The 25,651-nt window shown below is 41.1% G+C and overlaps 1 protein-coding gene across 2 annotated transcripts; it reads left to right on the top strand.

Moving 5' to 3' along the window:
- Positions 1-1,099: 1,099 nt before the first annotated feature.
- Positions 1,100-23,328, top strand: LOC146984015 (deoxyribonuclease-1-like 1). Of its 2 annotated transcripts, XM_085780826.1 has the most exons (9): positions 1,100-1,151; positions 9,170-9,323; positions 9,575-9,663; positions 15,356-15,445; positions 17,900-17,997; positions 18,166-18,278; positions 19,512-19,669; positions 20,913-21,009; positions 22,930-23,327. In XM_085780826.1, the coding sequence occupies exons 2-9, from the start codon at positions 9,177-9,179 to the stop codon at positions 23,044-23,046; spliced, it is 909 nt and encodes a 302-aa protein (XP_085636952.1). In that variant the 5' UTR covers positions 1,100-1,151; positions 9,170-9,176; the 3' UTR covers positions 23,047-23,327. The 2 variants fall into 2 exon arrangements, with proteins under 2 accessions (XP_085636952.1, XP_085636951.1); XM_085780825.1 differs by lacking the exon at positions 1,100-1,151 and having other exon boundaries at positions 9,141-9,323; positions 22,930-23,328.
- The last annotated feature ends 2,323 nt before the right edge of the window (positions 23,329-25,651 follow it).

The following is a 25,651-nucleotide window of genomic DNA, read 5'->3' as shown; positions in this document are numbered from 1 at the left end:
TTGGTTTATGCTGATGACTTGGTCATTATATCTCCCTCTAGTGTTGGGCTACAGCAACTGCTGAGAATCTGTTCCTGTTATAGTATGCAGTTTGATATTGTGTTTAATTCAGTAAAAAGTGTGATTATGATTGTAAAAACAAAGGAGGATAGGAACTCACAATTCCCCTCCTTTATATTAGCTGGTTAAGCACTTGGTCCTGTGAAAAAAGTTAAATATCTGGGCCACATAATCAGAGAAGATCTATGTGATGATGATGACGTTCAACGTCAGTGTTGTAAACTCTACCGACCAATATGCTTGCAAGGAAATTTGATAAATGTACAGAGGATGTAAAGATAGCCTTGTTCAGATCATATTGTACTACACTGTACACGGCACACTTGTGGTGCAGGTACAGTGCTGCAAAAATGAGAAAACTGTTGGTAGCTTACAATGATGCATTTCGAATATTACAGATGGACAAGCGCGAGTCATATGTTTGTATCTTGTAATGTATCCACCTTTCATGCTCTTTTAAGAAACTACATGTTCAAGTGTTGACTTAACCAGGAAAGCAATAGCATCATAGCGGCACTAGTTACACACAGTGATATGAAATAGGTCAGGTCTTTGGAGACACTGGAACAGGTGTCTGTACGTGTTTTAAAACTGTGATGATGTTTTTTTTTTTATCTTGAATTGTATGTGTTTTTGTATTGTCTCTTTTTAATAATGGACCTGAGTCCGTAATAAAGCTATCTATCTATCTATCTATCTATCTATCTATCTATCTATCTATCTATCTATCTATCTATCTATCTATCTATCTATCTATCTATCTATCTATCTATCTATCTATCTATCTATCTATCTAATATGTAGCCTCTTCAATCCATACCCCCTTTGTTGTGTCACCTGTTTCCTATTTGAATGTCTTCAGTTGAAACACAGCACCTGGGATTTTTCATCATGAAGCACATTTATCCCGTTTTTCCCACGGGCCGTGAACGCAGCACTCGCGGAGGCGTGGACCTAACCTGACAGAAACAGGAAGGTGGTGCAGAGTGGGCGGGGCTTAAAGGTCTGCAGCCTCCACCCTGCTCCTCCCCCACGCAACAACACACTCAGCGCTGGAACACACACGGTCGACCTGCGACTCACCTGGACAGGTAAGAACCCAGCAGCACCAGGACCAGGACTCTGGACCCGGACCCGGACCGGGACCGGACCTGGTACAGGTTGTTGCATCTGCTCAGTGCGCACCTGTGTGTGTTAGAGGTGTGTGAGGTTAAAAGTTTGATGAAGAGGTTTTGAAGCCTGGTCGTGTGGTGTGTGTCAGCAGATTAAGGTGTGTATGCTGTGTTAGTGTGTCGCATTCCTTTACGTGTGTGTTTGTGTGTAGTAGCCTACTTTTTATTGTAGGGTTTTTTTTTCTTACAGCTTCTTCTGGTAACAAATAGAAATTTCACAATCTTGTTTCAAACTGTTAATTTCAGTCAAATCAACCCCCTTGTTATTCATGACTTTGCTATTTAGATAAATGGAAACATTCAAGATGTGTTAACTTGCAAAATTCAGTCAAACAAATCAAACTTCATAATCTCTAATACTGCCAAAATATTAAAAATTAGAGTTAGTTGGGTTTCATGTTGAACTAAAACTGGACGAGTCCAGCACAGTTTAAGAAGCTTTGTTTAAAATCTCCAAAGATTTAGATTCTCACCATCAAGATCTCAAATTTTTTAGGAAACATTTTTGAAACAGATGCAAATAGAGCTGAGGATTTCCTGTGCTGTGGCAGCTTTAGACAGAATTCAGTATGAGAATAACCTGCATGGATCAGTAGAATACCTGCAGAATATGCAAAATACCTGAGTGTTGGAGACTTTGGAAAATAACCTATGGTTGATTTAAGGAGAACTTGAGGCTTGAAGACTCACAGTGATGTCAAACATCCACCAGATCAGGGTGAAGTGAAGAGAGCTGTCAACCATTAACTTGTTTTAATGAGTGACTTTGACCTGAACAACTGACACATTCAGAGCTACACAAAACAAAACAAAACAAAACACAGAAACAGATTTGATTCACAAACATGATCATCATTTAATGCCAGAGAAGTTATTAACTGTAACAAAATATATCAGTTGATGGTTATTGAATGATGCTATGGTTTGTTTGTTTGTTTGTGTCCAATTGACCTTAGATACTGACCTCAGTGGCTTCGTTGTGTCTTGAGCACACAGGACTTTAAAGGGATAGTTCACCCTAGAATGATATTTCGTTCATTATCTACTCACCCTCATGTTGACTAAGGGCTGGAAGAATTCTCAGAGTCCACCGTCCCTTCTCTGAGTTACAGGGGGTCTCGGCGTAGCAGTGCATGTCCATATAACGGTTGCAAAGGGACACCAGAGCTCTTCGTAAAAAAACACACACAAAAAAACATCCAAATACCTCCATGCTGCTCGTATGTAATGTCCGTCTTGTGCTGAAGCCCCAAATTGCGTAATTGTCCCGAAAAAAATTAAATAAGTCTATATTTTAAGCTTGTTTGTAGCGGAAGCTTCTCGAAGCTCCTCTTCCTGGTTCGTCCAAATCTCGCGTGATTCGCAGTAACCGCACTGACGCCGGTGCAAATCACGCGAGATTTGGACGGACCAGGAAGAGGAGCTTTGAGAAGCTTCCGCTACAAACAAGCTTAAAATATAGACTTATTTAATTTTTTTCGGGACAATTACGCAATTTGGGGCTTCAGCACAAGACGGACATTACATACGAGCAGCATGGAGGTATTTGGATGTTTTTTTGTGTGTGTTTTTTTACGAAGAGCTCTGGTGTCCCTTTACAACCGTTATATGGACATGCACTGCTACACCAAGACCCCCTGTAACTCAGAGAAGGGACGGTGGACTCTGAGAATTCTTCCAGCCCTTAGTCAACATGAGGGTGAGTAGATAATGAGCGAAATATCATTCTAGGGTGAACTATCCCTTTAAAAGAACACACAACACAGCAGGTGTATCAGCACATTTGGTGTTGTGTTATTCTCTTATTACTCATATGACAGATGTAACAGACATTTGGTAATTGAGTGAAAGAAATCAAAAAACATCTCCAACCCTAGTTCTTCCATCTGTAGCATAGCAAGCAGGGAAATACTTGACTTGTATGTTAAAGGACAATTCCAGGCAAATTCAACTCGGGGCTGTATTTTCCTAACATTTTAGGTCTAAAAGAAGGAATCTGAAGATTTTCAGTTTAATTTTTTTAAACTTAATTGTTTTGCGGTAGTTGTGTCTGTCCCCGCATCGCCACGGCAGCGATGAATGGGAGCAGATGGAAGTTCCGCTGCTTAGGCTGTTTACATCCCTCAAAGCTGCAATGTTTTTCCACAGACAGCATCAGATGGAGACTCAAACATGCAGCCAGAAGTTTATTTACTTCAAGCAAGCCGACATGTTTGTAAAACTAGATCTAATTCAAAGTCTCACGCGAGACCCAAGTTGCCGTGCTCGGTGTGTTCACATGCAGTCGGAAAAGCTACCGTTTGTGTCATAAACACAGGAATATCAACTCTTGACTTGCGTGAAGTGTAAATTTTTTTTCCCGCAGACAGCGTCGGATGGCTACTCAAACATGCACCCAGAAGTTTGTTTACTTCAAGCAAGTCAAGAGTTGATAGTTGATATTCCTGTGTAAACAGCCTAAGCAGCGGCACTTGAATCCGCTCCCATTCATCGCTGCCGTGGCGATGCAGGGACAGACACTCACATAACTACCGCAAAACAGGAGCAATTAAACTGAAAATCTTCAGATTCCTTCTTTTAGACCTAAAATGTTAGGAAAATACAGCCCCGAGTTGAATTTGCCCGGAATTGTCCTTTAAAGACAACAAAGTAATGTTCAGATCATATTATGTAAGTTAATATAACTACAGTGTGTGAACTTCATTGAACATTTTACCGTACGAGTTTTGCTTTTACCGCGCGCTACTGTCATGCATGCGCGCTTGCCTGTGTGTGTGAACGACAATAGCGGAGAGAGAGCGCTATGCGGAGATGAATGAACGGAACGATATTTCGTTGGTCGAGCCAAAAGCAGAAAAATCTATTCGAGGTGGATATAATATTATTATTTACTTATGGCGGCCCGCCACGAATAAATGAATGTATGGGAAACACTGAAAAGGAAAAATGTAGAGATCAAATTGTGCTGAATGTGGCCCCTGAACTAAAATGAGTTTGACACCCCAGGCCTAGAGCTTCAGGTGTGAGAGTAAGGGGGAACCAACGCTATAATATAAATAGTAGGGATGCACTGAAATACAAATTCTTGGCCGAAAAGTGAAAATCAGGAAGCAAAAACTGGAACCAAAACGTTGCGTTTACTTCGTGGCTATCCGTTTTTGGTTTTGGAACAAAACGGAAAATGAACCATTTCCCGTTTTTTCTTTGATAATACAAAACAAAAAATAAAAAAACGTTCATTTTCCAACCAAAAACGGATGGCCGAGTAGTAGACGGATCTTTTCGGTTCCAGTTTCTGTTCCCTCGAATTACACAGACCTGAAACATCCAAAGAAATGTATTCATTTGGGTGGTTCTGCCGCTGGGCCAGGACTAGTCTCTGGTCCAGTCCTGGACTTCAGGACCCATCCAAGTAGTAACTGGAGGAGGTGTGTGGTTGGTGATTGGGTATGACTTAGGAAAATAGTATTGTCCATTTAAACTAGCTGTCTATTTTGTAACCGTGACAACAAAGGTTGTCTAATGTTGAGGAAGCACATATTTTAAAGGATAATTACCTTCTGGACCTTATTTCTAGCATAAAATATGATCATTTACTCATCATCCAGGTCAGAGGTCAGTAGGTCAACCCCGGATGTTGATAACAGCTAACCCCGGACTCAGAGGGGAATAGCACTAGCATATGATCACAAAATATTGGTGAAATTAATGAGTTTTGCAGCAGATAATGTGTTATTTAGAGGCTGCATTCTGCTGCCCCGTGTTCTCATATTATACAGATATACGCGGCTCTCGGCTGGATCTAATTTCAGCAGAATGACTTGTAATGACACCAAAGTTATCTGGGTGAGTAAATGATCGTATTTTATGCTAGAAATAAGGTCCAGATTGTAAAAAACAGTAATTATTAAGTATTTTAAGTCAATCCCATCACATGACATTGGGCAAGGGCTGGTAGTGGGTACACCCTGGACAGATGACCAGTATCAGTCACAAACAAACTCACATTCACACCTGCAGGCAACCTAGAGTCAGCAGATAAACCAGCCTACACACACACACAGGAGCCATAGGCTGTGTGTGAGGAGAACATGCAGACCTGACTCAGAGGGCCTATAGAGACTTCACCATGTGGCAGTTGGGACGAGTGTAATTCCTGGGAGTTCACTGTGTTGTAATGACAGGTGGCTCAGCCTGTTGCACTTAAATGATGTTTACCACCACACAGAGCTTCTACATCACATGAGTTGGACACGTGTTTCTGTAATTGTGTCCAACCTGTCGGATTTTAACATGAGCAGCAGTGAGTTTATGTCTTATTCTGGTTTACATAATGAGGTGAGCCAGTGTCACACTGCTGCATGAGGGTGTGTTACAGAGTCACTCTACCGGTCGCTCTACCTCCAGACCTGGGAGGGGCCCAGAGAGGCTGACACACACACACACACACACAGACACACACACACACAGCTGACTCACTGCTGGACAGAAAGACCAACTGACTGTCTGTCTGTGTGGTAACTAACCTTCTGTCGTTTGCTCAATCGTGATTGGACTAAAAAAAGTCCCACAGTCGTTGTGTCCCACACACAGGTGGAGGTCAAGAGGTTTGACTTATGTGACACTTTGACTTAAAGGGATAGTTCAACATTTTGGCAAATTGGTCCATTGCCATAATCCCTATAGTCATAGCAATAGGTTCATTAGCTTTAAAGCTATTTTTAGAACGGCGGAGCAGACTAATGGGATTTCTTGGTTTCCCTCATCAAACTCATCAAATACACAATCCAACAATGCCAAAAAAAACACCAAAACGCTCTGGTGGACAAGTTGTGACCTGCACATTCACCACACTATGAGATGATAATGGAACGTTATGAGATGGAGTCGTTTTCGAGGTAAATTCATGCAAAACAGCTGAGGTGCGTTGCCTTTAAATGTTATTTTTTCAATTATAAAGATTCTTTTTTTTTAACTCTAAAGGGACAGTTTTTCAACTTGTCCACCAGAGCGTTGTGGAGTTGTTGGATTGTGTATTTGATGAGTTTGATGAGGGAAACCAAGAAATCCCATAATGAGCCTCTGTATCGTAGCTCTGAGCAGCTCACGGCTCTGCTCCGCCGTTCTAAAAATAGCTTGCACCGACAATTAAAGGTAACGAACCTACTGCTATGACTATAGGGATTATGGCAATGGGCCAGTTTGCCAAAATGTTGAACTATCCCTTTAAAAGCTTCAGTTGCTGATGTCCTCGGGTGTCTGAGTCCGGGTTCAGATGTATAGGTGTTTCTTCCTGTCGCGAGCAACAGCTGCATTCCATTTACAATCTCCAGTTGCAGGCCTCTGCTGCTGTTTGAAGCGTCTGTGTGGCTGAAGCACAGAATGTGGTTTACTGTGATCCAGCAGCAGAGCAGCTCTGTGATCCAGCAGCAGAGCAGCTCTGTGGCACAGCAGCAGAGCAGCTCTGTGATCCAGCAGCAGAGCAGCTCTGTGATCCAGCAGCAGAGCAGCTCTGTGATCCAGCAGCAGTGCAGCTCTGTGATCCAGCAGCAGAGCAGCTCTGTGGCACAGCAGCAGAGCAGCTCTGTGATCCAGCAGCAGCGCAGCTCTGTGATCCAGCAGCAGAGCAGCTCTGTGATCCAGCAGCAGAGCAGCTCTGTGATCCAGCAGCAGAGCAGCTCTGTGATCCAGCAGCAGAGCAGCTCTGTGATCCAGCAGCAGAGCAGCTCTGTGATCCAGCAGCAGCGCAGCTCTGTGATCCAGCAGCAGCAGCGCAGCTCTGTGATCCAGCAGCAGTGCAGCTCTGTGATCCAGCAGCAGCAGCGCAGCTCTGTGATCCAGCAGCAGTGCAGCTCTGTGATCCAGCAGCAGCGCAGCTCTGTGATCCAGCAGCAGTGCAGCTCTGTGGCGCAGCACAACCAGACGCATGAGGCTTTGATACACAAACACAACTTGTCAGTCGAGACATCCGGTGCTGGTTTGGTTCTGCACAAGTCATCTGTTGACAAATGAGAAACACAGAGGCTTTAGACTTTATAGACAGGGATTGTCAACTCCAACTGTCACACAAATTTGACATTTCTACACACTACAAGCATACCAATCATCGTGTATATATTTGTTTTGATTACCATTCAAACAGGTTGAAAAAATCCATTGTATTGATTGTTGTGTTTGCAGGTTTGGGGTCTGTCTCCTTCTATCTTTAGCCTGCAGTACCTCAGGTCTGAACACGCTCCCCCTCCCTCATCCAACCAGTCAAACCGCTCACCCACTCATTCATAACTTCTGCATTCACTTGTCACTGTGCATTTCTTTTGAACTTAGTCTTTCAAGGACTAAGTTAATATTTAAAATCAGACTCAGCAGCTTTCCTGCAGTTGAAGTACGAAGACGCTCGAGTTGCGTTGGTCTCCTCCCCTGCAGGCGATGTTTAACACCCCCCCCCCTCCTCCTCCTCCTCCTCCTGGCTGCCGTTCCTGCTCAGTTTGTTTCTCTTGTAAAAAATGTCTTCTGTCACCCACAGTCTCTCTGAAGTAGAACAGATTTAATCAGTCCCCTCTGAGTGTTTTTCCGCCATCTTGACAATTCCTGTTTGTGTGCAGGGTTGTAACACTGGGAAAACCAACTGATGGTGTCACTGTGTTGATGCATTATGTTGTGTCATGTAAAACACACAACAGAGCGTTTGTGAAGGGGTTTTATCCCTATGGAAGTCAGACTTTTTAACAGTCCTAGATAGTCTGTAATGTGGTGTTGTGGACGCTGTTGTTCCGTCATTATCAGCTGTAGCACTTTAAAACTGCTTTTATCATTTTTGTCTACCATAGAGCACTGCTAGTCTTTTTTTATCCAGTAAGCAGAGAGCACAGTATTTTTTATGTATTACATAATTTATGTATTCTATATCTTGAACAATTTTATATAGTTCAGGATATTATTCATAATGTCCTGATTGTCTTTTTTTATTATGCTGCAGTGACAAATTAATTTTCCTTCGGGGATGAATAAAGTTTAAAAGGATAGTTCAACATTTTGGCAAAATTGGCCCATTGCCATAATCCCTATATTTTAGGAGTAGGTTTGTTACCTTTAATTGACGGTGCGAAGGAGCAGAGCCGCGAGCTGCTCAGAGCTACGCTACAGAGGCTCAAGGAATTTCTTGGTTTCCCTCATCAAACTCATCAAATACACAATCCAACAACTCGCTCTGAGCAGCTCACAGCTCTGCTCCGCCGTTCTGAAATGAGCTTGCACCAATAATTAAAGGTATGGGCCAATTTGCCAAAATGTTGAACTATCCCTTTAACCTAACCTATAGTTGTGTACCATCCATCTGATGTTCATAGCCCAAATCCAATGTGTTTATTGACAGTAGTCAGAGGTCCAGAGCCCCATCCTCACAGTGGTAGAATTTAAAGGAATAGTTTGGGTTTTTCGACATAGGGTTGTGTGTGATAGTCATACTGCACATTACCTGATATAAAATACCATCTGAGATTAAAATGAACTATTTTAATCGACAAAAAGAAGACTGTTCCCCCCATTTATCTTATAAAAACTACATATGGAAATTACACACTTTCCTTTTGTCACTACATTTTGACAACTGCTGACCTACAGTATTGTATGCTCAGGCACACCTAAGGAGTGCACTGTGCTGTGTGCAGACACCTGTATTTTTCTGGCCTCTCTCCACTGTGGTTCAGGTTGGATCTCAAGGTCTTACTGCAGATTTTTAAAGCCTTATTAGTTGTAGGTCATGATTCGATCTAAAAATCTCCGGTTTATTTGCACTGTGTTGTAATTTTGGAAACAATGAGGCACTGCAATGTGAATAACATGGAAAAATAAAGATGTTTCGTAACTTTTGACCCACATTATGTCATTATTTATATTGGAAATGAAATGACGTGTGTCTTTTGTTGTGTTCACAGTGCAGCCATGAGGTGGTGCTCTTCTTGTCCCCTCCTTCTCCTGTTCTCATCCCTCGCCCTCGCAGCACCAGACTTCAAGATCTGCTCCTACAATGTGCAGAAGTTCAACCAAGAGAAAGCTTCAAACTACAGAGTGATACACACTCTTACACGGGTAGGACACACACACAGAGTTTTCTGATGCTGTAGGAGCTTGAAGCAGAATCTAAAATATGTTACTTTTTGGTTTATACAGTGACAATAATCTCTGTCTGTCTGTCTGTCTGTCTGTCTGTCTGTCTGTCTGTCTGTCTGTCTGTCTGTCTGTCTGTCTGTCTGTCTGTCTGTCTGACCGTCCGTCCGTCCGTCCGTCCGTCCGTGTGTGTGTGTGTGTGTCTGTCTGTGTGTGTGTGTGTCTTGGTGCAGGTGATCTCTCGCTGTGACATCTGTCTCCTGCAGCATGTGGTGGATGCTGATGGTAAGGCCATGAAGGCTCTGCTGACGTCTCTCAACAGGTAAAGTGAAGAGGCTCTCACACCCACTCACACTGTAACCACTGCTGCTGGTGCTCGGTCTGAGGAGGCAGGAACAAGCTTTGACACTGGGAGGTTTTGGCTAGAGATTTAACTTTAACTAAATCCTGGGGTTAAAGGCCACGACTGGACAAGTCATTAAAAAGCTGTTACCACCTTCTAATAAGTAGCTTTAAGGGTAAATAAATACTTTATTTACGCTTCATAAACCATTGATAAAACAAGCATTTAATTGTGAGGTTGTCAGAAATCTCAATTGCTGGTTTTCAGTCTCGGCCTCTCTAATAATCACTCTTTACTGAGATTAAAACATTGAAAGATGACTTTAAAGGGATACGCCAACATTTATTTTTTTCGTGTCTTGCCTCACTCCTGAGTCCATGACAAGCAGATAGACACCATCCTTTCGACTGTGCGTGCAGTAACATGGGAGAGCCCGTATCGCCCGTAATTAGCTTAGCTCAAACACTGGAAGTGTATAGGTAGTGTTAGCCTGCCTCCACCAAAAGTCATCAGAGAAATGCCGGTAACGGGACGAGATCGGTCAAAACGGAGGGTTCAAGCAAAGACGCTTTATTTTGGTTCAAGCTAGCTACATCGAGGGTAGGTTAGCTTCCTATTTCAAAGTAAAAGCACAAATTCTATCGTCATGGTTTTCTGTATGTAAAGGGAAACGGGTGTTTTATTTTGTGAAAGTAACTGGAAGTGCGTTGGTCACAACGGCTAGCTTGAGTAGCGCCGAATTCATCCCAACAAAATAGTAAACAGCTGGTATTTAGACAAATTAACGACCCACTGCTGATCTAAACGGCTACTTTCTCGCCTAATAATGTTTGAAATGTTGATAAAGTGATATATTTACGGAGTTTAGAGCTAAAATGAAATCAGCTTCTGACTGCTGATTTCAGCTCGGGGAGGAGGCAGGCTAACACTACCCATACACTTCCAGCGTTTGTGCTAAGCTAATTACGGCTCTATCTCCCTTGTTACTGCACGCATAGTCGAAAGGATGGTGTCTATCTGCTTGTCATGGACTCAGGAGTGAGGCAAGACACGAAAAAAAAAAGTTGGTGTATCACTTTAATAATTACAAATACATTATTTACTCCTCCCTTTGTATAACTTGCAGACAGGGAGAGAAGCCTGAGCTCTGACAGCTGTGAATCTATCAAAACAACAACATTATCACATATAAAGATATTTTTAACCCAAATCTTGTTCTCATGAAATATTTGTAGTTCAAACCAACACTGCTGTAACCACATCATGTGTGTATTAATACAATATGGTCATTATGTGTCTGCTGTCTACCTTGAACAGGGGACCTGACAGGTACAGTGGCTTTTATGAACATGTGTGACATCATATAATCATAACAAATCATCTCAATCAATCACTTAATTTACCCTCCTTACTAATCCTATTGCCTGTAACAGGTAACACTTTATTTTGGATATTGACATTTAGGTGACATTGACCTGTCAGCTAAATGTCAGTCTGATGTGTCTCAACAGATCAGGGAGGGGAAAAGTCGTAGCATCAACAGGTTTATCAGAGTGTTTGCTGAATGTGCAACAGATAGAAACACAGCGAAGAAACCTGACTTTGTTTGTTATGAATGTCTTTAGTTGAACGTTTAGCGCTGTGTGTCCGTAGCAGGAATATAGAATACAAGTAGCTTAGCTCAGCACAAATATAAGGGAAACTAGTAGCTTGCTGTCATCAAAAGATAAAAAATAATACCATGTCATGTTATCATGTTAACTTCTGCCTTAACTCCTCTGTCAACTAAACCTTGGACCCTGTGATTCTCCTAATTCGGTGCACTTTGGCTTGTCTGATTTTTGAAAAAAAACTTTCAACCCTGTAGCAATGACTCTTTTTTTTGTGGCAAAAATCCATATTTAGATTAATTATGTAGCATCACAATCATGCTAACAAAGATGCTAACATTTTATTTTATTTACAGTAGATTCTTCAAAAGAATTGAGTGATCACTTCCTTAGTGCTGAGGAGGTTGAAGAAGGTTTTTAAAACGGGGTAATTGGTATGTTGTTATGGGGTTGAACAAAACTGGGGGACATGATAGAATAGTGCTATTTCATAAATATTTGATTTTTTTTTTCTTCAGAATTTTGTATTGTTTTGGGTAAAGTAGTCAGGAATATTATTATATTAACAAAAAAAAAGTTAACTGCAATTTTGATTTGTTTTAAATTCAGTGAAAAAGTGATTGGGCTCAGCAAGGACATACACATTTTGCTGCCATACTAGCAACCCATAAAGAATGTATTAAAGATTTTTATTGTGTTTTGTGTTTCATAATCCAAAAACACGTGGATCCATCAATTTATGGCCTTAAAATGCAAAAAAAAAAAAGTTACTTTATTCGAAAATCTGGGACACAAAGTGCACCGAATTCAGAGAATCACGATACAACATTGCAATTAAGCTAGTTGTGGAGTTTTCCATAAGTATTTTTGTTTAATGTTTGATATGAATGGGGCCAGGCCAGCATTTTGTCTTAGAATGTTTTTAGCCCAGCCAACTGTAAATCACATCCTGGGGCCATATGCATAAATTATTTGCACACAAAGACATATCATTTAGCATAAAATAAACTTACTTACTGAGTTTGCATTCATAAACATCATAGTTATCCTCGTGTGTTTAATGTGTCTTATATCCTCAAGTCAACTGCTTCATAATCACAGTTTTAGATGCCTGTCTTGTTGCCCACTTAAGACATCGCTTGTTCCAATAAATGAAGAAAATTAGCGTTACAATTTGCAGTGGTTGTGCTAAAGTGTAAAGCATGTTTTTAACTCAGTTTCATAATAGATGCAAATACACTGTGCATTACAAATTACATTTCTTGTCTTTCCTCTCTGTGCCTGACAAACTGTGGCACATACACTGTTTTAATGCAGACTTTATTTGGTTAATAATGACTAATTAATAATTAGGCTTGTGAATGAGCCTATGTATGAGATTTATAGAGTGGAAACATGCACAGGCATTCTGATTTAAAGGATACATAGTCATGTATGTTTCCTGTTTTGTGCATACTCAGTTTTAATCAAAAACCTGCGCAAAGGTTTTATGCATCTGGACCCAGGTGTTAGAAATTACAGGCCAATTTGCGTAAACACGTCAGCTGAGGCTGGTGGGTATCCTGTTGAAATTGTCCTCGTTGGGAATCCATCGACTGACATACTAAAATAAAGTGTTACACCTCATTACATCCAATGGTTAAATTGGGATTATAATGTATTTTGAAACAGGCTAAATGCCAAATCATAATAACTACTCCTTGATTCAGCATGATAAAGACCTGGTTAGCACTACGATTCACAGACATACTGTACATTTCAGATGATAAAGTTAAATTCAAAGTGAAAAATGCATGCTTAATTATTTGCAGTAATCCAATCAAAATAAATACATTTTGGTGTGAAATTTTGTTAGTGTGACTAGAGCTTTACAGAAGTACCAGTGGACTTCAGGATGTTTACGTATTTTATGTGTGGTTTGCGCAGCAATTAATGAATGAATAAGACATATTTATTGAAACAGATCCACGTGCAGTATGTGCTCACAGAAGAGAAGTGGGCCGAGTATTGGGCCCTGTGGGACACCACATTCAACTTCCTTTGGGACAGTCAGACAGTTATTCCTAATCTCAGTGAGATGATTTAGTTTGATGCAGTTTCGCATTCAGGTGAAATTGGCCAATTAGACCAGAGTCGTTGGAAACTGACTGTTTTTCCTTCTAGGCAACTCTTATGTTCTTTTACTTGAGGAGAATTTTCAACAACTCCTATTCAAGTAATGTTTAATCCAATGTATCGTATTGTCCCAGCCAGTACTCATTCCACTATTGCTAATCAAATTGATAATTTTCCACAAAAATATTAATCAATATAATCAGGAGTAGTGGTAATTATGCCACTTTTTGCTTGACCTTCCGAATGGCCCAATTTAATCCCAAGTAAATCAGGGGTTTTCTTTGCTTTGTTCGCCGCTGCTTTCTCTCTGACATTTAACAGGGAACATACAGAGGGTGAGAGACTAAAGGAAAAACCTGAAAAATTAGTTTGGTGACAGGTTGAGAGCGCTCCTATCCACAGGGCACAAAGTGTTCCTGATGTGAATCACACGAACTGAAGGAATCCATTCTGCCAAAAAGCTTGGGAGCTATTCTGGTAACATTTAGTGGAAAAACACCTCACTAAGACAATCTGGTTTTTCCTTTAGTTTGCCTCATGTAAAATCTGTGGTGGTGGCTGGTGTCAGGTCCACTCTCGTTATTAGAGTTGACTGAATGTTGATTAACCATAATGGAAATGTGAGATTTTCAGGATTTGTGGGATTTGTTTCCTTTTGGGTTAAGGTTCATGTCCACTTCTAAATTGTATTGTCAATTAAAATGTATAAATCCAGATCATCGTGCATGGGTGGGGCTGTGTGGGGAAAATGGTGAAGACTAATACGGGAGCTATCTTAGGAGCTTTACTCCTAGGAGTAGTGGAAGAAGTACAGAAAAATAAGTAAATAAAGTAAAAATAAATTTTAAATACTACGTAAGTAAAGGCACATAAGAACTGTCTACAAAAAGTACTCAATGTATAAAAAGTGAAACTACTTATTAAGCAATAAAATGCTCTTGTGCCTAATACATCTATCTCATCTATTAAAGGGATAGTTCACCCAAAATTCACTCAAATTCACAAATTTCACTCATTATCTACTCACCCTCATGTCAACTAAGAGCTGTGAGAATTTTCAGAGTCCTCCGTTCCTTCTCTGAGTTACGGGGGGGTCCGCGCAGCAGTATTTGTCCATATAATGGTTGTCAATGGATACCAACTTTCTTCGTCCAAAAAGACACACCAAAAAACATCCAAATACCTCCATACTGCTCGTTTGTAATGTCCCTCTTGTATTGAAGCCCTGACGTGAGAAATTGTTCCGAAACAAATTAAATAAGTCTGTATTTTAAGCTTGTTTGTAGCGGAAGCTCCCAGTGTCTCAGTTCACTGCTCTTCCTGTGTCAGTGCAAATCTCTCGTGATTTGCACTGACCGGCGGAACAATTTCTCATGTCGGGGCTTCAATACAAGAGGGACATTACAGACGAGCAGCATGGAGGTATTTGGATGTTTTTTGGTGTGTCTTTTTGGACGAAGAAAGTTGGTATCCATTGACAACCATTATGGACAAATACTGCTGCACAGACCCCCCCGTAACTCAGAGAAGGCACGGAGGACTCTGAAAATTCTCACAGCTCTTAGTCGACATGAGGGTGAGTAGATAATGAGTGAAATTTGAATTTTGGCTGAACTATCCCTTTAAATGTGACCAATCAGAAATAGATTTTTTAAAACACCAACGACATTTAAGTATATTTTTTAGCTTTTCATGCCTTTATTTGATAGTACAGCTGAGAAAGACAGGAAATGGGGAGGCAGAGAGAGGGGGAATGACATACAGGAAAGGGCCGCCTGATGCAGGGTTCGAACCGAGGTCGCCCGCAGCGAGGACTTTAGCCTCAACACATGGCCCGCCTGCTTAACCAGCCACTTGGCTCCCCAACACCAACGACATTTAGAACCACACCTTTAATCTTTAACAATGTGTTGCATTTTTACGAGATTATCTGTCTTTGTGTTGAGGTATGACGAAGACTACCACTACAACACAGTGTCCAGTACGGGTCTGGGAAAGTCTAAGGACGATATGCAACAGTATGTTTTCATCTACAGGTAAGACAAACAGCACCCATTCATATCTCTACCTGCTCGTCTCCATAGTTACTGCCTCAGTCACACTGATACTTAAAGGGACATTGTGTAACTTCTCCTCTTATCTATTCACGAAAATCAATTATTTGGTTCAAAAGTACATTTTTCATTAATCAGTAATCCCCCCATCAACAAAGTGAAGTGTTCCTTTCAGCTCTGAATGAGCCGTTCATATCATTCATATCTCCATGGAACGGGTAAGCTCGGTGCTGGCTGCCATGTGGTGTCGCCATGGTGACGGTAGGAAACCACGGAAACTCAGCGGAGACACCGGAGCTGTCGGCTCAGGTGGAGGTGGCGTCTGTGAAAAGTCACCGCGGTAACGCAGTGAGGAGGAATGGAGCGTTACACTGATGCTGCATTCACCTGCAGTCGGGCAGACGGCCGTCGCTAACAAACCAGATGTCATTTTAGTCACAGAAGTCCAGAGAAAGCCGGCTAAATGTGGGTCAGGTCAACAATACCACATCACCATGACAACATATTGTCACGTGTATTGTTTTGCCTCGTGCTGACGGACCACTTGTTTACATAGAGGCTTGTTTATGCCGTTACGTGCAGCGACTGTCGTCCGTCTGCCGTCTGCCCAATTTCACGTGAATGCAGCATGAAAAATACGACTGAGTTGCTTGAGATATACAACCGCAACGCTAATGGGAGGAATTCTTACACAATGTACCTTTAAAGGTAACGAACATACTCCTAAAACTGTAGGGATTATGGCAAAGGGAAAGAAACGAAGCAGTAACAGTTCACAGAGTGAAGAACTTGAAGAAACGTTCCCGTAGTGTAAATAAAGAAGAGTTCCACATCACATAACAGCATCACACATGAACAAACAGAAGAGGGCAGCTAGGTTACTCACTTCTGCTTCTGTGTATGATGTGACATAAAATGAGGGAGGGAAATGAGGTTGTATTTTTAAACTGTTGCTCTTATCAGACATTAACAGGTGCACAAGACAAACAAACTTACCATTGTCAAAGTCACAGCTAAGGAAGGTTTATATTGTATTAAAGGTCCAGTGTGTAAAATGGGGGTAAAACCGTGATATCTAGCGTTCAGATTCTAGATTGCAGCACTCACTCGCTCACACTCACCCCTCCCATCAGTAAAGTGACGGTGGACTCAAAGGACAAAAAAACTTGTTTACCGTAACTGGTACAACTGGGAGTATTTCAGGAGGATGGAGCGATGAGGTGAAGATCTAAAGTAACCATTTTACCTGTCTCCTGTAAAAGAAGAATTATAAGGCTACGAAAACCAAACAGGTTGTATTTTATAGCGATTATACACTTATACAAATATATTCATTGGTAGTATATTCAGATTTTCGCCTAAAACCTTGACAACTATTACACACTGGACCTTTAATGTTAAAAAAAAAAAATCCATCTAAGTCTGACATGATGTATTGATCTTTCATTGGGTTTGATGGTTAACAAGAAACCATGTGATGGTGTTGATGGGTCCAGGACTGGACTAAAGACCACCAATACAGTGGCATGCAAATGTTTGGGGACCGCTGGTCAAAATGTCTGTTAAAGGGATAGTTCACCCTAGAATGATATTTCGCTCATTATCTACTCACCCTCATGTTGACTAAGGGCTGGAAGAAGTTTCAGATTCCTCCGTGGCTTCTCTGAGTTACAGGGGGTCTCGGCATAGCAGTGCATGTCCATATAACGGTTGCAAAGGGACACCGGAGCTCTTCGTAAAAAAACGCACACAAAAAAACATCCAAATACCTCCATGCTGCTCGTATGTAATGTCCGTCTTGTGCTGAAGCCCCAAATTGCGTAATTGTCCCGAAAAAAATTAAATAAGTCTATATTTTAAGCTTGTTTGTAGCGGAAGCTTCTCGAAGCTCCTCTTCCTGGTCCGTCCAAATCTCGCGTGATTTGCGCCGGCGTCAGCATGCGTCAGTGCGGTTACTGCGAATCACGCGAGATTTGGACGGACCAGGAAGAGGAGCTTCGAGAAGCTTCCGCTACAAACAAGCTTAAAATATAGACTTATTTAATTTTTTTCGGGACAATTACGCAATTTGGGGCTTCAGCACAAGACGGACATTACATACGAGCATCATGGAGGTATTTGGATGTTTTTTTGTGTGCGTTTTTTTACGAAGAGCTCCGGTGTCCCTTTGCAACCGTTATATGGACATGCACTGCTATGCCGAGACCCCCTGTAACTCAGAGAAGCCACGGAGGAATCTGAAACTTCTTCCAGCCCTTAGTCAACATGAGGGTGAGTAGATAATGAGCGAAATATCATTCTAGGGTGAACTATCCCTTTAATGTGAACGGTGAAGCAAGTGGAAGATGAAATGCTCTCCAAAAAGGCATAAAGTTAAACATGAAACACTCTTTTGCAACATCCCTCACCTTTCTTTTCATCCTGGGGTCCAAACAGGACAGAGACCGTGAACATGACAGACCAGTTTCAGTACCAGAGCAGCGGCTCCTTCCTCAGAGCGCCGTTCGTTGTCCAGTTCCAAAGCAGACACACCGGTCAGTGGACACACAACACAAAAGACAAAATGCTTCCCCTCAAATCATTAGTGTTTTTGGGAGGAGGTTAATATAATACATACTGTACACACTGTGTAGATCAACACTCCTCTCTTCATTCTTCCTCTTAACCTTCTTCCCTGGTCTTCCCTTGTGCCCGCCCTGCAGCCATAAAGAAGTTCATCCTGGTTCCTCTCCACTCGGATCCCGGCAAGGCCGTCCAGGAGATCGATCGACTCTACGACGTCTTCGAGCAAGTCAGCAAGAAGTGGAACAACACGGTGAGGGAGTGGGATTAATTTTTTTTCAAGACTGGATTAGGAGAGATTGTGTCAATCAGTGTCTACAACTTTTTTCCAAACTAGTGATCTCTTGATCTTTCTAAATGTTAAATGTTTTAGGCAAGGCACATTTATTTGTACATCTTATTTTTTATAAACAGTTTGTTTCAAAGGGCTTTAACAGCATCATAACAACATCCTCTGCCTTTAGACCCTCACATCCACTGAGGAAGAACTCCCAAGAAAACCCTTAATAATGATAATGATAATATTAAAAGATAATAAGAGATCAGATAAGATAATCCTTTAATTGTCCCACAGTGAGGACATTTACAGCAGCAGACAACAGCAAAGAAATGTATAGGACAGGAAGTTGTTGTATAATCCTCTTCTTATCTAGTATGTTGTTGGATGGTGGAACAGCATCTAAACCCTCCACCTCAAGATTTAAACTTCACAACATCCATGGCCAAAAAAACAGTTTTACACAATTGGAAAGACAGAACAAAACTATCACTAAAACATTGGTACAAGCTGCTAACTGATGACTCCAATTTGGAAAAGATAATATCACCCACTACAATAATGCCTGGTCCCCTTTCATACAATTTGTCCAGAGCTGATCCCTCCAAACACTAAGTCACACCATTCACCCCTTCCTTTTTCTTTTTGTTAACCTCTCTAATCTCTGTTTTTATTCCCAACAAATTCAATATGCCTACTCAACACCCCTTTTCACGATTCCACCCCCCTGTTCTCTGTTAGTTTGTTAGTTTGTTCTGTGATAGCCCTTTGTCCTATATGGTTCTGTACATGTCTAACTGCCTGTGTAACTGTCTTGTAATGTGTGCTTAAATGTTTGTTAAAGGGGAACAAAAAAAAAAAAGATTTAAACTTCACAACCACTTCTACAACTGGCTGTCTGAAGGTTTACTGACACTGAGAGCACACTGACACTCCGGCCTCACTTCCTAACCCTAAAATGAATTAACACCATCTGATCTGGAACATTTCATACAGGAAACTCATTCTGAGGAAGTGTTGTATTACTGTTAAACCTGGACTGTTTAAAAAAATAGCTTAATTAAGTTTAAAGATGCTTCTTTTATTAAATAAAATAAATATTTTATATTATATGAATGTCGAAGCACATGGTGGAGCTCTGGTCCAGTGTTTTCAGGCGTCATGTTGCTTGTACTGTATGTGAATGTGATATTTGAGCTGTGTGTGTAGAATGTGATGTTCCTGGGAGACTTCCACGCCGCCTGTGCCTATGTGACTCGAGCCAACAGGAAAAGCATCCGACTGTTCACCAACACGAGCTTCTCCTGGCTGATCAGAGACAAAGTGGACACGACCGTCAGCGACGACACCAACTGCGCTTATGACAGGTAGGTGTGTGTGTGTAATTAAAGGGATACGCCAAAAAAAAAAAATTGTGTCTTGCCTCACTCCTGAGTCCATGACCAGCAGATAGACACCATCCTTTCGACTGTGCGTGCAGTAACAAGGGAGATAGAGCCGTATCGCCCGTAATTAGCTTAGCTCAAACACTGGAAGTATATAGGTAGTGTTAGCCTGCCTCCTACCCGAGCCGAAATCAGCAGTCAGAAGCTAATTTCATTTTAGCGCTAAACTCTGTAAATATATCACTTGATCGACATTTCAAACATGTTTAGGTGAGAAAGTAGCCGTTTAGATCAGCAGTGTGCCGTTAATTTGTCTAAATACCAGCTGTTTACAATTTTGTTCGGACGAATTCGGCGCTACTCAAGCTAGCCGTTGTGACCAACGCACTTCCGGTTACTTTCACAAAATAAAACACCCGTTTCCCTTTACATACAGAAAACCATGATGATAGAATTTGTGCTTTTACTTTGAAATAGGAAGCTAACCTAGCCTCGATGTAGCTAGCTTGAACCAAAATAAAGCGTCTTTGCTTGAACCCTCCGTTTTGACCGATCTCGTCCCGTTACCGGCATTTGACCGCTCAAGATGCCTTACTGGAGAGTTTTGTCAGCTCTGAGACGAAGATCAGTCCACCGGTTTCCGCCTAGAGTTGCTGAAGAGTTTCTCTGATGACTTTAGGTGGAGGCAGGCTAACACTACCTATGCACTTCCAGCATTTGAGCTAAGCTAATTACAGGCGATACGGCTCTATCTCCCTTGTTACTGCACGCACAGTCGAAAGGATGGTGTCTATCTGCTTGTCATGGACTCGGGAGTGAGGCAAGACACGAAAAAAAAAAGTTGGTGTATCCCTTTAAATGGTGAAGGGAGTGATGGCCAAGGCAGGAAATACTGATGGGATAAAGGAAATATTTGTGATAATTCTTTTTTTTAAAGTATATTTTTCGGCTTTTTGCCTTTATTTGATAGTGATGACAGTAGAGATAGACAGGAAATGGGGAGGCAGAGAGAGGGGGAATGACACGCAGGAAAGGTCTGCCCGACACGGGACCCGAACCGGGGACGCCTGCGGCGAGGACTGCAGCCTCTACATGGGGCGGCCGCTCTACCCACTGCGCCACGCACCGCCCCTATTTGTGATAATTCTGAATGAATTTTGAGCAGCTATTGTCAGCTTTTATCTGTGCTCTTGTTTATGTGTGTGTGTGTGTGTGTGTGTGTCAGGATCGTCGTATACGGGGAACGTTTCCTGAAGGGAATCCGTCCGCTGTCTGCCAAGGTCTACAACATTGCCCAAGAGTTTCGACTCACCAGGTCCAAGGTGTGTTTGTGTGTCTGCCTCCATCACACAGCTGCTGTTTAACTCTCAATGTTAAAGGACATGCACAGTGTCAAGATGACAGACAACAGAGGGCATTTAGTGTAAAAGTAACATAGAAACAGAATGAAGATCACAATAAAAAACAATATAGAAACACAGGTTATAAAACACATAATACTGAATTAAAATGCAATATTAAAAGGATAGATAAAGACACAGGAGAACAGAGCAGCAACATCCATCTGGTAGCTCTACCTCTTCTTCATGCAGGGTCACTGGAGCCAGTCCCAGCTCACACAGGTACACACTCACCAGTCTATCACAGGGCCAACAAGAGACAAACAACGTCACACACTCACATTTTAAGTTCAGAGTAGCCAGTCAAGCTAATTTGCATGTGTTTGCACTGTGGGAGGAGCTGGAGAGAACAAGAAGAACATGCAAATTGTACACAGTATGGCCCCAGGGTTCAAACCCAGAACCCTGCTGCTGTGAGGGGAGGGGACAGTGTTAATCATTGTACCCACTGTACCATATGCTACCCAAGCAAACCACGGTGTTGAACAGTTATGTTATATTTAAAGGGATAGTGAAATAGTTCCTTTAGTCTTAGCAGTAGGTTTGTTACCTTTAATTGTTGGTGCAAGCTGTTTTTAGAACGGCGGAGCAGAGCCGTGAGCTGCTCAGAGCTACGCTACAGAGGCTGATGGGATTCCTTGGTTTCCCTCATCAAATACACAACCCAACAACTCCAAAACACTCTGGTGGACAAGTTGTGACCTGCACATTCACCACGCTATGAGATAATAATGTAATGTTACGAGACAGAGTTGTTTTAGAGGTAAATTCCTGCCTCTAAAACAACTTTTTTGTATTGATTTGAAAAGTAAGACTGCTGTCAATGTAAGTGCCCAAGTATTTAAAAACATCAACCATCTCAACCATATGTCCATGTATGATTACTGGCTTCATTATATTTGTTATTTTGTAGGACTAACTCCTTGGTCTTTAGGACATTTATTTCTAAGGAGCTGGTTGAACACCAATTTTGAAAGCTCAGTACATGACTTTTAAAGTTAGTTAAGAAAAACTTTATATTCAGACAAAATGCAAATATAACAACCATTTAAATTAATATGAACATACATATTACCATATTGTTAAAGGGATAGTTCACCCAAAATTCAAATTTCACTCATTATCTACTCACCCTCATGTCGACTAAGGGCTGGGAGAAGTTTCAGAGTCCTCTGTGGCTTCTCTGAGTTACAGCGGGGCTTCGTGCAGCACTGCATGTGCATATGACGGTAGCGAACGTCCAAAAAGACACACCAAAAAACATCCAAATCCCTCCATAGTGCTCGTCTGTATGTCCCTCTTGTATTGAAGCCCCGACATGAGAAATTGTTCCGAAAAAAATTAAATAAGTCTATATTTTAAGCTTGTTTGTAGCGGAAGCTCCCAGTGTTGCTCTGTCGGAATCTCGCGCGATTTGCACCGGTGTCAATGCAAATCGCACGAGATTTAGATGGACCAGGAAGAGCAGTGCTGGGAGCTTCCGCTACAAACAAGCTTAAAATATAGACTTATTTTATTTTTTTCTGAACAATTTCTCATGTCGGGGCTTCAATACAAGAGGGACATTACATACAAGCACTATGGAGGTATTTGGATGTTTTTTGGTGTGTCTTTTTGGACGAAGAAAAGTGAGCTCCGTTTGCAACCGTCATATGGACATGCAGTGCTGCACGGAGCCCCGCTGTAACTCAGAGAAGCCACGGAGGACTCTGAAACTTCTCCCAGCCCTTAGTCCACATGAGGGTGAGTAGATAATGAGTGAAATTTGAATTTTGGGTGAACTATCTCTTTAATATTCATATACACTGGGTGACTCTGAGCTCTGTTGTTTCTGTCTGCCAGGTGCTGGATGTGAGCGACCACTTTCCTGTGGAGGTGAAGCTGAAGAGCTCGGCCCTCCTCCTCCAGGCCACGTCCCTCCTGATCCTCCTGGTCCAGTGCCTGCTGTCCACTCTGTGAGCCCGTCACCTGTACGTCGTCCGCTCTGAGCGCCGACGGGGATCAGGCAGGGTTGCACAGGGTTTAACAGATTCATTCAACAGTCAGGTGACCTCTATACGGTCAAAGTGAAGCTGACTCAGCCAGAAACAACAAAAACAAGAAGTACAATACAAAGGCACATGAGTTTTTTAAAGTATTTATTTAGCAGTTTATTTGGTGTCTCCAGGTTTTACATATTATAAAATCAAACTTCAGCTTCAGGTAAAACAATCAGTGGAGCCACGTCACATACAAAAGAACATGTATTACTTCAGTGTAAATAAACCCACGTTCAGTCTCAAACAACTGGGTCATTTAAAACCATAACACCGTCCGTTCTTTACTGCATCTAGTTTAGTTGTGTTACTACAACTCACCTCTGGCTCCCTGTAAAACACACATCAGTCAAAGTGAAGGAGTCCATACAGACAGTCTGATCTTCATCACACAGACTCACACGTGGAGGCAAACCGAAGCCTAAAAATCAAACTCGTTCTGATTAACACTCAACACATCATGTTTTATAACACTTTGCTTTAAATCCCCTTTGTTTATCGTTAGTAAGCAGTGAAACGTGGTTCATAAAGTGTTTCTAACAGATGATGAAGCAGCCAGCAGGTGTCCACATGAGGCTGTAAATACAATAATACACACTTAGATCAACTTACAGCTACATTATAATGTGTTATACAACTTCTATTCCATGTTGATAGAAGCTGCTGTAAAATGCCAAATAATGGGGACTTAGATAAAGTGTTACTGTGATTATTCTAGTTTAACAGAAACTCAGCTATATGTATTTCAGTCCAGACAAACAGAAACCTGCAGCCTCACGTCTGATTGAGATGTAGAGGAAAATACTTTTAAAAAAAAACTCAACTACAGTTTACAAAGTCAGGAAGCAACTTTTTTATGGTCAAAACATGAGTTTAAATAAAGCTGAGTGATCCTTTAACAGCAACAGTGACAGTATCGTCATCACCAGAACAGTCACTCTGGTGGAAGTCTGTATGTCCTGCCACTGAAGACACATACAACACAAACACCTGCTCTTTTTCTAGCTGATGAATTCTCTTATCTTGATTTTTAGATCTGGTGTTTCCTGGTTTCCTCTTTTTCATCAGCTTCATGTGTCTGTCTGTTCGACTCTGTACAGAAACTGATGTAAATATTTGAAATATGACATTTATCGTGTGTGTTTTTATTGTCCGGTAAATTTTTTGTATGTTGAAATTAAAATGGTAAAGATGTTGCTGGGTGCAGGCTGTTGACTTTAACTGTAGAAACAAAGCTTCATTACTGTCTCTGAGTGGGACCATTCAACACAACACACCAATGAAATCTTTACTAAAAACAAAACATATAAATACACTAAGTACCATACGGGAAGCCAAGAACAATAATATGTCATTTTATAATTTAAAAGTCAGATGAAGTAAACATCTTGAAATATGCAGAATATCTCAAATCATTTAAGACAAACCAAATGTACCTTAATATCAAGCCAAACTCAGTTCTTATGATGGTTTTACTTGCTGGATAACAAACTCACCACAAGGTGTCGACATCCAACCTTTTTCATGTTCAGCTCATTCGCCACAAATGATTTACCGGTATATGTGACACAGTGGTAAAACATTTTCAAACCACACAACTGTCAATATACAATAATAATAACCTGAGAAAGAAACCTGGGTTATAAGATAAATACGGGACAGAATATAAATGAACATAAATCCCACACTGTGGGTTACTCCCTGTCGTTGCATTGATACATTTATTGTCAATAACAACAACGGCAACATTATATAACACTTTTTATAGTTTTAAACAACAATAATAATAATTTTATTTTTTTTTATTTAACCTTTATTTAACCAGGCAAGCAAATTAAGAACAAAATTCTTATTTTCAAGTGCAGCCTGAGGGGGAAGGGGGAGGGGAGTGCTAAAAGTGAAACAAGGTTAATAAATTACACAGAAAAATTCTATACAATACAGTACATACAATATATCAATATAATCAATAAAATACAATACAATACAATGTAATTAATCAATGGGGCATGACAAGAAGCCTGTTAGCAAGTGCAGGAGTCGACTGTGATTTGTAGTAAATTTTGTTTGAAAACAGAGAGAGACGTGAGGACATCAGGACATCAGTCATGCAAACTAATGTGTTTAGAAAACATCTGCAGCCCAGAGAGAAGAGTATGTTTTATAGCATGGGAGAAGAAGTTTGGATGAATATTTGTATGCTGGTTGTTTATGTCTAATTCTATGTTATTGTTTATATTACATAATTGTTACATAATATCATTAGTTATTTGTTACCTTGTAGATTCAGATCAGTGTTAACTATGTTAAATATGCATTATTCTGATATAGACTCTGAAACTGATCTTCACAAAAAAGTATTTTACTTTTAATTCTCGATTCTGATACTTTAATGTTTTTACTTACTACTAGTAAAATACTAGTGCTTTTACTTGTACTTGTGAGTATTTCTACACTGCAGTGTTGTGACTTGTACTGCAGCAGACCTCATCAGTCAGTCAGCCCGCCCGCCAGCCTGTCTGTCTGTC

The sequence above is a fragment of the Trachurus japonicus genome, chromosome 7 (assembly GCF_045865225.1).
Source record: "Trachurus japonicus isolate A0001 chromosome 7, Traja_1.0".
Lineage (NCBI taxonomy): Eukaryota > Metazoa > Chordata > Actinopteri > Carangiformes > Carangidae > Trachurus > Trachurus japonicus.
This window is presented reverse-complemented; position numbering and strand designations above follow the sequence as displayed.